The following is a 12,141-nucleotide window of genomic DNA, read 5'->3' on the forward strand; positions in this document are numbered from 1 at the left end:
AAAGGCAGACAAGCAAACGGATGATTTTAATGAGGGGTGACAAGCACTCCGCAGGTGCCGGCAGCGGCGGGCTGCGGTCGGGGCCCAGCACGGGTGGGAGAGGGGCCTTCTCTGGCCTCGCGCGCGGGGGGCGCGGCCCTTTCCCCTCCGAGAGGACGCGCAGGAGGCACCGCGGCCCCGGGTGGAACAAACGCGTTTACTGCAGGCAAGGCGGCGGGCGCCGGGCGGCTCACCAGGCGAAGAGCGGCTTGCTGTCCTCCTTGGAGAGCTCGCACAGGCAGTTGAGCAGCAGCAGCGAGTCGCCCAGGAACTTGGGGGGCACCACGTCGATGACCAGCTTGCGCAGCGCGGCCGGGCTGCTGTGCAGGGGGTTGGCGCGCAGGTCGGGCCGCTGCTTCAGGATTCCGTAGGTGTTGATGAGGAACTCGCTGAACGCCGGGTGCACGTCGCGGCTGTAGCCCAGCTTCTCTAGGCGCGCGCTCAGGGCCAGGTAGCGCTGCGTCAGCTCGCGCAGCTTCTTCTCGTCCACGGAGCCGTCCAGGGACTTGATGGAGGTCTGCGGGCGCAGCGCATGGATGGGGGGCGGCTCGGGGCCCTCGGACGGGGACTTCCAGGCCCAGGGCCGACCCCTGCCCCGCCCCCCGCCTGGGTCCCCGGGGTCCCCTCCTGCGGACAGTGCCCGGCCAGCAGCCAAGATCTGGGGGCCTCACAGGGACGGACCGAGCGCCCCGCACCCTCCTGGCCGCGCCCTCCCCGCGGCGCGCACCTGCTTGATCTTCTCGGGGATATTGGCCACCGTGAAGCCGTAGAGCCGCGTCACGCCCGGGAACACGTAGGCCAGGATGCGGCGGTCCAGCTGGAAGGCGATCTCGCCCACCACGCGCGCGTCCTTCTCGGCGCCCGCGAAGCTCTGGATCTCTGGGAGAGGGACGGCCGGGGACAAGGTCAGGGGAGCACGAGGATCCACTGCCCTCGAGGGTGCCCTCGGCCACGTGGGGGGCGGCTCCTCCACCCCCTCCCCCCACCTGCCGCCACCCCCCACTGTCTGGCGAATAGAGTCTGAAAGCAAAGGAGCTTCTTAAAGTGCCAAAGGGCAAGACAGCCTTCCCTTCGCCCTGTGCCCTGTCCTCGGCTCCCTTCTGTCCCTTTGCGATGAGGTAAACCTTTTAATCTCGAGGGTGGGGACTGGTCCCCTGTCACGGGGGAGTCTGCCCCAGCGTGGGAGCCTGCCCCAGCGTCAGCCCCTGCGAGGACAGAGGAACCCGGCCCTGGAGGTGTGAGTTGGGACGGGTGCCCTCCAGTGAGGACGCCTGTGGAACAGGGCCAGTCGGCTTGGCTGGGAGGAAGGGGGAGAGTCCTGTCTTGGCAACTTCTGGGCATCAAAGGCTGCTTTAATGTTTATTCAATAAAACTGCTTCATTCTTTCCTACCTCTGAGAAGAGGACCGCTGGATTGGCAGGACTTTTTTTTTTTTTAAGACAGAGCCTCACTCTTGTCATCCAGGCTGGAGTGCAGTGGTGCCATCTCCACTCACCGCAACCTCCGCCTCCCCGGCTCAAGTGATTCTCCTGCCTCAGCCTCCAGAGTAGTGGGACTACAGCCGTGTGCCACCACACCCAGCTAAGTTTTTGTATTTTTAATAGAGGTGGGGTTTCACCATGTTGGCCAGGCTGGTCTCGAACTGCTGACCTCAGGTGATCTGCCCGCCTCAGCCTCCCATAGTGCTGAGATTACAGGCGTGAGCCACTGCACCTGGCCCAGGACATTCTATTTTAATTAATTCCTCGACATTACTTAGGAGACTCCAATGCTCCCACAAAACCTGCTTCCGAACCCCCCTCCCCAGGACAGCCTCTGATGGCATCCGAGTCCATAACAGCACATGACCTTGTCCATCTTTTTCCTGGAGGATGGGAAACAGTATCTCATTTGCATTTCACTAACGACCAGTGATTTGAGCATCTTTTCATGTGTTTATTGACCATTTATATACTGTATCTTCTTTGGAGAAATATCTATTCAGGTCCTATAGTGATTTTTCATTGGATTTTTTGTCTTCTTACTGTTGAATTGTCAGAGTTCTTAAATATTCTGCATACTAGTCCCATTTCAAACGCACAATTTACAAATGTTTTCTGCCATTCTCCGGGTTGGCTTTTCATTTTTTTGATACTGTCCTTTGAAGCACAAAAGTTTGTTTTTTTGTTTTGTTTTACTTTTGATGAAGTCCCAATTTGTCTGTTTCTCTCTTTTGCTCATGCTTTTGATGTGATCTCGAAGAATCCATTGCCAAATCCAAGGTCATGGAGATTTACCCCTGTGGCTTTTCTACGAGTTTTCTGGCCTCAGCTCTTTGAGACCTCTTAGGTCTTTGATCCATTTTGAGTTAGTCTGTGTATGTGGTGTGGAGTAAGGCCCAGCTTAATTCCTTGGCATGTGGATACCTCTTTGTTCCAGCACCACTTGTTAAACAGTATTCTGTCCCTACTGAATTGTCTTGGCACTCTTGTTGAAAACCGTCTATGTACAGGTTTATTTCTGATCTTCCCATTCCATTGCATTGATCTGTATGTCCATCCTTATGACAGTAGCACAGTCTTGTTACCTGTAAGTTTTATAGTCAATTTTGAAACTGGGAAGTATGAGTCCTTCAATGTTCTCCTTTTTCAAGATCGTTTTTTCTTATTCTGGTTCCTTACACTTCTATATGAATTTCAGTTTCTGCTTGTCAATTTCTGTAAAGAAGCCACTGGGATTCTGACTGGGATTGCATGAATCTGTAGATCCAATGTAATCCGTATCAAAATTATTGATTATTAAACAATATGAAGTTTTCTAATCTGTGAACACAAGATGTTTTTCTGTTTATTTATTTATTGTTTGTTTGTTTGTTTGTTTGAAGAAAGGGTCTTGCTCTGTCACCCAAGCTGGAGTGCAGTGGCATGATCTCAGCTCACTGCAACCTCTACCTTCTGGGCTCAAGTGATCCTCCCACCTCAGCCTCCTGAATAGCTGGAACTACAGGCATGCACCACCACGCCCAGCTAACTTGGGGGGTGGGGGGTTGGTAGAGATGGGGTTTCGCCCTGTTGCTCAGGCTGGTCTTGAACTCCTAGGCTCAAGAAATCTGCCCATCTCAGCCTTCCAAAATGTTGGGATTACAGGTGTGAGCCGCCGTGCCTGGTCATTTATGTCTTCCTTCATTCCTTTCAATAATGTTTGTAGTTTTCAGTGTATTTCTTTCCCAATCACTTTTCAAGGCTGCAGAAGAGATACGTCAACACACTGCACAGAAGTGTGTTAGGGCCAATGAGGGGTGTGGAGGAGCAGGTGTAATTTCCTCCTTCTGTATCAATGTATTTCTCTCATCAAGAATCAAGCTCTTGGCCAGGTGCAGTGGCTCACGCCTGTAATCCCAGCACTTTGGGAGGCCGAGGTGGGTGGATCACGAGGTCAGGATTTCGAGACCAGCTTGGCAAACATGGTGAAACCCCGTCTCTACTAAAAATACAAAAATTAGCCAGGCATGGTGGCGGGCGCCTGTAATCCCAGCTACTCAGGAGGCTTAGGCGGGAGAATGGCTTGAACCCGCGAGGTGGAGGTTGCAGTGAGCTGAGATCGCGCCACTGCACTCCAGCCTGGGCGACAGAGTGAGACTCTGTCTCAAGAAAAAAAAAAAAAAAAATCAAGCTCTTTCTCCCATCCCCCCACCAAGGCAAAAATGAGGTAGAAGAAACATGCTATAGATGAGAAATGATTCTAATATAGGTTCTAGAAATGATTTCTAGCCCAACCTGGGCTCTGTAAGATCCAGCCAAAAACCTATTCTTCAAAGGAAAAAGGCCATACATTGATAAACCTCTAGCCAGACTTAGGGGAAAAAAGAAAGAAGACAAAAATTACCACTAACAGAAATTAGAGATGCCACTACCACAGATTCTACAGACATAAAAAGAACAAGGAAGTATTAGGAATGACTTTATGCCAATAAATTTGACAACCTAGATGAAATTGACCAATTCCTTAAAAGACACAAACTACCAAAGTTCACTCAAGAAGAAATAGATACTCTGAATAGCCTTATATCTGATAACCTTACAGGTCACATTTGACAGTTTAAAAGTAAACAGACTTCCAAACTGGCCTGCTTGGGAAGGTCTTGTGATCAATGGTCCCTGAGTAAAGAATCTTACCATGATTTCCTCAGATTGCTGATGTGCTGATTAATGCACTGAAAAGACGCTGATTTATTCCTGAATCATAAAGGTTTACTGACTGTCTTACACAGAGATGTGTTGGCCTGTATGTTGTCATCTGTAGCCAATGCTTGTAACCTGCGTTGTACCCTCCAAAGAAAAGGACAACCTGAGTATGAGGTGTCCTTTCCCTCCTCCTAGCCTCTCCTACAGAAGTATGAGGAGTCCTTTCCCTCCTCCTAGCTTCTCCTGTAGAAGTATGAGGAGTCCTTTCCCTCCTCCTAGCCTCTCCTGTAGAAGTATGAGGAGTCCTTTCCCTCCTCCTAGCCTCTCCTGTAGAAGTATGAGGAGTCCTTTCCCTCCTCCTAGCCTCTCCTGTAGAAGTATGAGGAGTCCTTTCCCTCCTCCTAGCCTCTCCTGTAGAAGTATGAGGAGTCCTTTCCCTCCTCCTAGCCTCTCCTGTAGAAGTATGAGGAGTCCTTTCCCTCCTCCTAGCCTCTCCTGTAGAAGTATGAGGAGTCCTTTCCCTCCTCCTAGCCTCTCCTGTAGAAGTATGAGGAGTCCTTTCCCTCCTCCTAGTCTCTCCTATAGAAGTATGAGGAGTCCTTTCCCTCCTCCTAGCCTCTCCTGTAGAAGCCTTCTGACTAGAAAAGGACAACATGAATATGAGGAGTCCTTTCCCTCCTCCTAGCCTCTCCTATAGAAGCCTTCTGACTTAGATTCCAGAACACTCTCAACTTTGTTGGTGTGTTCCCCTGGGTTGATCCTCACATTTGGCTTCCAATAAACCTTTATCAAATTATTTGTCTCAACAGCCTTAATTTCAGTTGACATTATCAATAAAATGGAATTTGTAGGGGGAAAATGTTCCTACAGAGACCATTCAAGGCTCCGGTAGTTTCAGCGGTGAATTCTACCACTTAAGGAATAAATAACACCAATTCAACACAAACTCTTCTAGATAAAGAGGAGGGAAGACCACAAAACAATGAGAAAACAAATAACAAAATGGCAGGAGTAAATCATTATCAATAATAACTTTGAATGTAAATAGGCAGGTGCGGTAGCTCATGCCTGTAATCTCAGTACTTTGGGAGGCTGAGGTGGGCGGGTCACTTGAGGTCAGGAGTTCGAGACCAGCCTGGTCAACATGGCAAAACCCCATCTCTACTAAAAATACAAAGATAAGCTGGGCGTGGTGGCACGTGCCTATAACCCCAGCTACTTGGGTGGCTGAGGCCTGAGAATCGCTTGAACCCAGGAGGTGGAGTTTGCAGTGAGCTGAGATTGCACCACTGCACTCCAGCCTGGGCATCAAAGTGAGACCCTGTCTCAAAAAAAAAAAAAAAAAAAAAAAATTACAGCACAGTCAAATCGATGAATGATGGTGTGTGAGTTTGGTCAAAAACAACCAAGAAACTTTGAATGTAAATAGACTAAACTCTCCAATCAAAAGACAGGAGTGGCTGAATGGATAAAAAAAAAAACAAGACCCAATCATCTGTTGCCTACAAGAAACACACGTCGCCTATAAAGACACACATAGACTGAAAATAAAGGGATAGAAAAAGACATTCCATGCAAATGAGAACCAAAAAAGAGCAATAGCAGCCATAGTCATATCAAAGTGGATTTCAAGACAAAAACTATAACAAGAGACAAAGAAGGTCATTATATAATGATAAAGGGGTCAATTCAGCAAGAGGATAAAACAGTTATAAATATATGCACCCAACACTGGAGCACCCAGATATGTAAAGCAAATATTACTAGAGCTAAATCGAGAGACAGACCCCAATACAATAGTAACTGGAGACTTCAATACCCATTTTCACCCTTGGACAGATCTTTAAGACAGAAAATCAAAGAAATATCAGACTTAATCTATACTATAGACCAAATGAACATAATAGATATTTACAGAACATTTCATCTCCAACAGGTGCAGAATACACATGCTTCTCATTAGCACATGGATCATTCTCAAGGATACACCATACGCTAGGCTGCAAAACAAGTCTTTAAAAATCAAAAAATTGAAATTATATCAAGTATCTTCTCCGACCATAATGGAATAAAATGAAATCAATAACAAAAGGAATTTTGGAAACTATACCAACACATAGAAATTAAACAATATGCTCCTGAATGGCCAGTGCATCAATGAAGAAATTAAGAAGGAAATTTTAAAATGTCTTGAAACAAATGATAATGGAAACACAACACACCAAAACCTAGTATGTACTATGCAGCAAAAGCCACACTAAGAGCTATAGCTGTAAACGCTAAGAGTTTATAGTTATAAGTGCCTACATCAAAAAAGTAGAAAAACTTCAAATAAACAAGCTAATGATTCATCTTACAGAGCTAGAAATGCAAGAGCAAACCAAATCCAAAATTAGAAGAAAAATAATTAAGATCAGAGCAGAAATAAATGAAATTTAAATGAAGAAAACAATACAAAAGATCAATGTAACAAAAAATTGGTTATTTGAAAAGATAAATAAAATTGACAGGCCAGGCATGGTGGCTTATGCCTGTAATCCCAGCACTTTGGGAGACCGAGGCAGGCGAATTGCTTCAGCCCGGGAGTTCAAGACCAGCCTGGGCATCATAGTAAAATCTCATCTCTACAATAACAAAAACACAAAAACCAAAAAATTAGCCAGGCCTGGTGGCATACACCTGTAGTCCCAGATACCTGGGAGGCTGAGGTGGGAGGCTGGCCTGAGCCTCAGGTGGACATCTACATGCAAACCTCACACCATATATGAAAATTAACTTGGAATTGAACAGAGACCTACATGTAAAACCTAAACTATAAAACTTCTAGAACAACACATAGAAGAGAATCTGTGTGACCTTGGGCTTGGCAAAGATTTCTTAAACTGAACATAAAAAGCATAAAATACAAAAGAAAAATCAATAAATTGGACATCATCAAATTAAACAGTTTTGCTCATCAAAAAACATTATTATGAAAATGAAAAACCATGGAGTGGGAGACCATATCTGCAAAACATACACCCAAAAAAGGACTCATATCCAGACACATAAAAAACTCTCACAACTTCCCAAGAAGAAGATAAGCAACCCATTTTATCTTTAAAGATGGACAAAAGACTAGGACAGACACAGCCTTGGACCCCAGCCTCCCAGCCTGGCTCTCCTCCCTCCACTCTGTGTGACTGCATGGAGAAACGGCTCTGCCTGACCGCCCAGATGTGCCCTCCCCACAGCTGCCAGCCTGCACTGGGGGCCCACCCAGGTGCCCCTGCACCCGGCCATACCGTTGAGGTAGTAGCTCCTCCTGGTCCTGTCCCCGGTGGGCAGGCTGCTCTCCGAGAAACACACCTTCTTAGGCCGGACCATCTCCCTGGGCTCCAGCAGGGTCTTGTCCACCAGTGAGTCTTGCAAGGGGCTCAGGAGCGGGGACAGCTTCCTGTCGGTGCCTCGGTGGCTGTGCAGCTCCGGGGGACTGAGGAAGGCCTTGAAGGGTGCCTGGGAGGGGGCTGCACAGCCCGGCGAGGTGTCGTCCTCACTGGACAGGGGGGCATGTGAGCACAGCAGGTCCTCCAGGGAGGATGTCTGCAGCTGGGAGGGCGTGTCGGCAACACTCGTGAACCTTCCGAAATCTGGAACTGAGGCGGGGAGGAAAGAGATGAGAAGTCAGGCTGATGCTCCTAAAACATTCCTGAGAAGTATAAAGAACATGTTAACAAACCCTATGCACCCCACCCCAAGCTTCAACACCTGCCGGGGTTTCCCTGGCTTCAGAGCATCCTCCTTCCCCTCAGGCCTGAGGTGTAAAAGGAGGAGCTGGATGTGGTGAAGTGGCCACAGGTGCCCATCCTGCCCGTGGGAGTGCTGCGTCTATGGGCACAGCAAGCGGGCAGGCCTCCGTGTGCCTCCTGCCTGCCTGTGCGCACACACACTGGAGAATGACTTTTATATGCTTAAGTTGTACATAAATGGTACCACCCTACACATTTCATTCTGCAACTGAACTTTTTGCTGCTGTATTATCTCTTTGAGATTTATCCACGTTGAGCCATCTGGTAGCTACCTGGTTCATTTAACTGTTTCCTGGCACCTCTGTACACATGAGCACACACACAGGCACACACACTGAATTTTTATCCCTTGCCCTATTGATGGACAGGGCCTGTTTCCATGTTTCCGTGCAAACACACAGCTGTGATCAGCCTCCCAGGAGGAGCCTCCTGCTCTGTGAGCATCCTCTGTGGATGGGGAGGAGCCTCCCTGCTCTGTGAGCATCCTCTGTGGTCCGGGAGGAGCCTCCTGCTCTGTGAGCATCCTCTGTGGCTGAGGAGGAGCCTCCTGCTCTATGAGCATCCTCTGTGGATGGGGAGGAGCCTCCCTGCTCTGTGAGCATCCTCTGTGGTCCAGGAGGAGCCTCCTGCTCTGTGAGCATCCTCTGTGGTCCGGGAGGAGCCTCCTGCTCTGTGAGCATCCTCTGTGGCTGAGGAGGAGCCCCCTGCTCTATGAGCATCCTCTGTGGTCCGGGAGGAGCCTCCTGCTCTACGAGTATCCTCTGTGGCTGAGGAGGAGCCTCCTGCTCTGTGAGCATCCTCTGTGGCTGAGGAGGAGCCTCCTGCTCTGTGAGCATCCTCTGTGGTCTGGGAGGAGCCTCCTGCTCTGTGAGCATCCTCTGTGGCTGAGGAGGAGCCTCCTGCTCTGTGAGCATCCTCTGTGGCTGAGGAGGAGCCTCCTGCTCTGTGAGTATCCTCTGTGGCTGAGGAGGAGCCTCCTGCTCTGTGAGCATCCTCTGTGGTCCAGGAGGAGCCTCCTGCTCTGTGAGCATCCTCTGTGGCTGAGGAGGAGCCTCCTGCTCTGTGAGCATCCTCTGTGGCCCAGGAGGAGCCTCCTGCTCTGTTAGCATCCTCTGTGGTCCAACGCTGGGCTCAGTGTGTGCACTTTCTTTGCTTTCCACACCAAGGGGGAGGGGCCATGCCCACCAACAGCTCCTGGCCCCACACCCTCATGAGGACTGAGTATTCCCCAACCAGGCTGATGAGGTCATGTGGCATTTCCCCAATCCCTGGTCAAATTTAGCTTATCTGTGCCTTTATGGCTTAGGAAATTCTATTCTACCTCCATGTCATGTGTATTCTCCTAGCAATAAAGCAAATACATATTAGAGAAAGGGTTCAGAGCCATATCAAAAACTTATACCTTAAAATGTGCCTACCGGAGCTTGCAGTGAGCCGAGATCGTGAGCACCCCTTTGTCTGCTGGCCTCTCCTGGGGCCCCAGCCTGGCCACGCCTGCTTGCAGGGCAGTCTTGAGTGCCCTGGGGGCCTTCACCATAGCCTCTGTGCTGGCAGACTGTGCCTGGCCAGTGGAGAGCTCCAGTGAGACAGCCGCGACGGCCGCGCACCAGCCTGCCTGCTCCCTCCTCATATTGCAGCTTCCCCTGGGCCCAAGCAACTCCCCACATCACTCTGCTGATGTCTGCACAGGTGGGTTTTGTTTTCCTTCCCCCACCAGCATGCAGGAGTCCAGTCGGCCTCCCCTTTCCCTACAGACTTCCATTGCAGATGAAGCCTTGGCAGACACAGAGCCAGCAAGCCCCATACCTGCCAGAACCCTGCCCTTGACCTAACACTGAGCAGAGAACAGTGGATCCTCCCCCACCCTGAGCGATCACTCCTGCTTGCAGGGCACAGAAAAGGCACCTAGACCTGTGCCCACCAGCACCCTGCCCCATGCCTATAGTACCTCCAGAGTGACTGCACACAGTCTCCAACAGGAGCCCCCCATCCCCACCCCAGCTGCTTTGCCTCCACCACTGTGGTGAACCCCCACAGGAAGGCAGGCACCCTGCATCTGCCAGCCACTCTGCTGCAGCTGCAGTACCTCAGCCCCCCAGTGCAGTGGATTCCAAACCTCAAGGAGCCAGAGAACAAAGTCAGGGCCCAAAACAAGTCCCCCAGAGCTAGAGCATGCAGTCCAGGAGTTGGGAGCTGGGCACTGGCCCCTTAAATATTCCATAAATGAAGCCAGTTGGCTGAATCCACCTTATACCACAATCAAAACCTCAAGGTCATCAAACAGACCAGGCATGGTGGCTCATGTCTGTAATCCCAGCACTTTGGGAGGCTGAAGCAGGTGAATCACTTGAGGCCAGGAGTTCAAGACCAGCCTGGCCAACATGATGAAAATCCATCTCTACTAAAAAACACAAAAATTAGCCAGGCATGGTGTTGGGTACCTATAATTCCAGCTACTTGGGAGGCTGAGGCAGGAGAATCACTTGAACCCAGGAGGCAGAGGTTGCAGTGAGCCGAGACTGTGCTACTGCACTCCAGCCTGGGAGACAGAGCAAGACTCTGTCTCAAAAAAAAAAAAAAAAAAAGACACAGAATGGCAAGCTAGATAAAGAACCAAGACCCATTGGTATGCTGTCTTCAAGAGACCCATCTCACATGCAATAACACAAATAGGCTCAAAATAAAGGCATGGAGAAAAATCTACCAAGCAAATGGAAAACTACGATTGCAGGGTTGCAATCATAGTTTCTGACAAAACAGATTTTAAACCAATGAAGATCAAAAGACAAAGAAGAGCATTACACAATGGTGAAGGGCTCAATTTAACAAGCAGGCCTAACTACACTAAATATATATGCACCCAACACAAGAGCACCAAGATTTATAAAGCAAGTTCTTAGGGACCTTCAAAGAGGCTTAGACTCTCACATAATAATAGTGAGAGACTTTAACACCATACTGACAGTATTACACAGATAATTGAGACAGAAAATTAACAAAGATATTCAGGACATGAACTCAGCACCGGATCAAATGTACCTGATAGATATCTACAGAACTCTCCACCCCAAAACAATAGAATATACATTCTTCTCACTGCCACATGGCACACACTCTAAATTCAATCACATAATTGGAAGTAAAATACTCCTCAGCAAATGCAAAACAACTGGAATTATAACAAACAATCTCTCAGATGACAATAGACCCAATTAGAAATCAAGCCTAAAAAATTCACTCAGAACCACACAATTACATGGAAATTGAATTATCCGCCCCTGAATGACTTTTGGGTAAACGGTGAAATTAAGGCAGAAATCAAGAAATTCCTTGAAGCTGATGAGAACAAAAATACAACAGACCAGAATCTCTGGGACACACCTAGGGCAGTGTTAAGAGGGAAATTTACAGCATTAAATGTTCACATCAAAAAGTTGGAAAGATCTCAATCAAACAACCTAACATCACAGCTAAAAGAACTAGAGGATCAAGAGCAAACAAATCCCAAAGCTAGCAGAAAACAAGAAATAACCAAAATCAAAGCTGAACTGAAGGAGACTGAGACACAAAATACCATTCAAAACATCAATGAATCCAGGAGCTGGTTTTTTGAAAAAATTAATAAAATAGATATACCACTAGCTAGACTAATAAAGAAGAAAAGAGAGAAGGTTCAAGTAAACACAATCAGAAATAAGGGATATATTACTACTGACCCTGCAAAAATACAACCAACCATCAGAAAATATTATGAAAACCTCTATACGCATAAACTAGAAAATCTAGAAAAAATGGATAAGTTTCTGGACACATACACCCTCCCAAGACTGAACTAGGAATAAATGGAATCCCTGAACAGACCAATAACAAGCTCTAAAATTGAGTCAGTAATAAATAGCCTACCAAACAAAAAAAGCCAGGACCAGATGGATTCACAGCTGAATTGTACCAGATGTACAAAGAAGAGCTGGTACCATTCCTGGTGAAACTATTCCAAAAAGTTGAAGAGGAGAGTCTCCTCCCTAACTCATTCTATGAGGCCAGCATCATCCTGATACCAAAACCTGGCAGAGATGCAACAAAAAAAGATAACTTCAGGCCAATATCTTTAATGAACATTGATGCAAAAATCCTCAACAAAATACTGGCAA

General features: G+C 48.1%; 1 protein-coding gene across 3 annotated transcripts in view; it reads right to left on the minus strand.

Moving 5' to 3' along the window:
• SPATC1L (spermatogenesis and centriole associated 1 like) overlaps positions 1-12,141 on the minus strand; it is a 21,682-nt gene continuing 9,541 nt past the window's right edge. For 2 of the 3 annotated variants that reach the window (XM_054468372.1, XM_063659668.1), the window contains exons 2-4: positions 7,487-7,837; positions 767-918; positions 1-556 (exon numbers count right to left, since the gene is read on the minus strand). In XM_054468372.1, the coding sequence (XP_054324347.1) occupies positions 230-556; positions 767-918; positions 7,487-7,837 (830 nt within the window). In that variant the 3' untranslated portion in view covers positions 1-229. The remainder of the gene's footprint in view (positions 557-766; positions 919-7,486; positions 7,838-12,141) is intronic. The other variant, XM_054468373.1, reaches the window with a different exon arrangement.

This window comes from Pongo pygmaeus, chromosome 22 (genome assembly GCF_028885625.2).
Source record: "Pongo pygmaeus isolate AG05252 chromosome 22, NHGRI_mPonPyg2-v2.0_pri, whole genome shotgun sequence".
In the NCBI taxonomy this organism is placed as follows: Eukaryota; Metazoa; Chordata; class Mammalia; order Primates; family Hominidae; genus Pongo; species Pongo pygmaeus.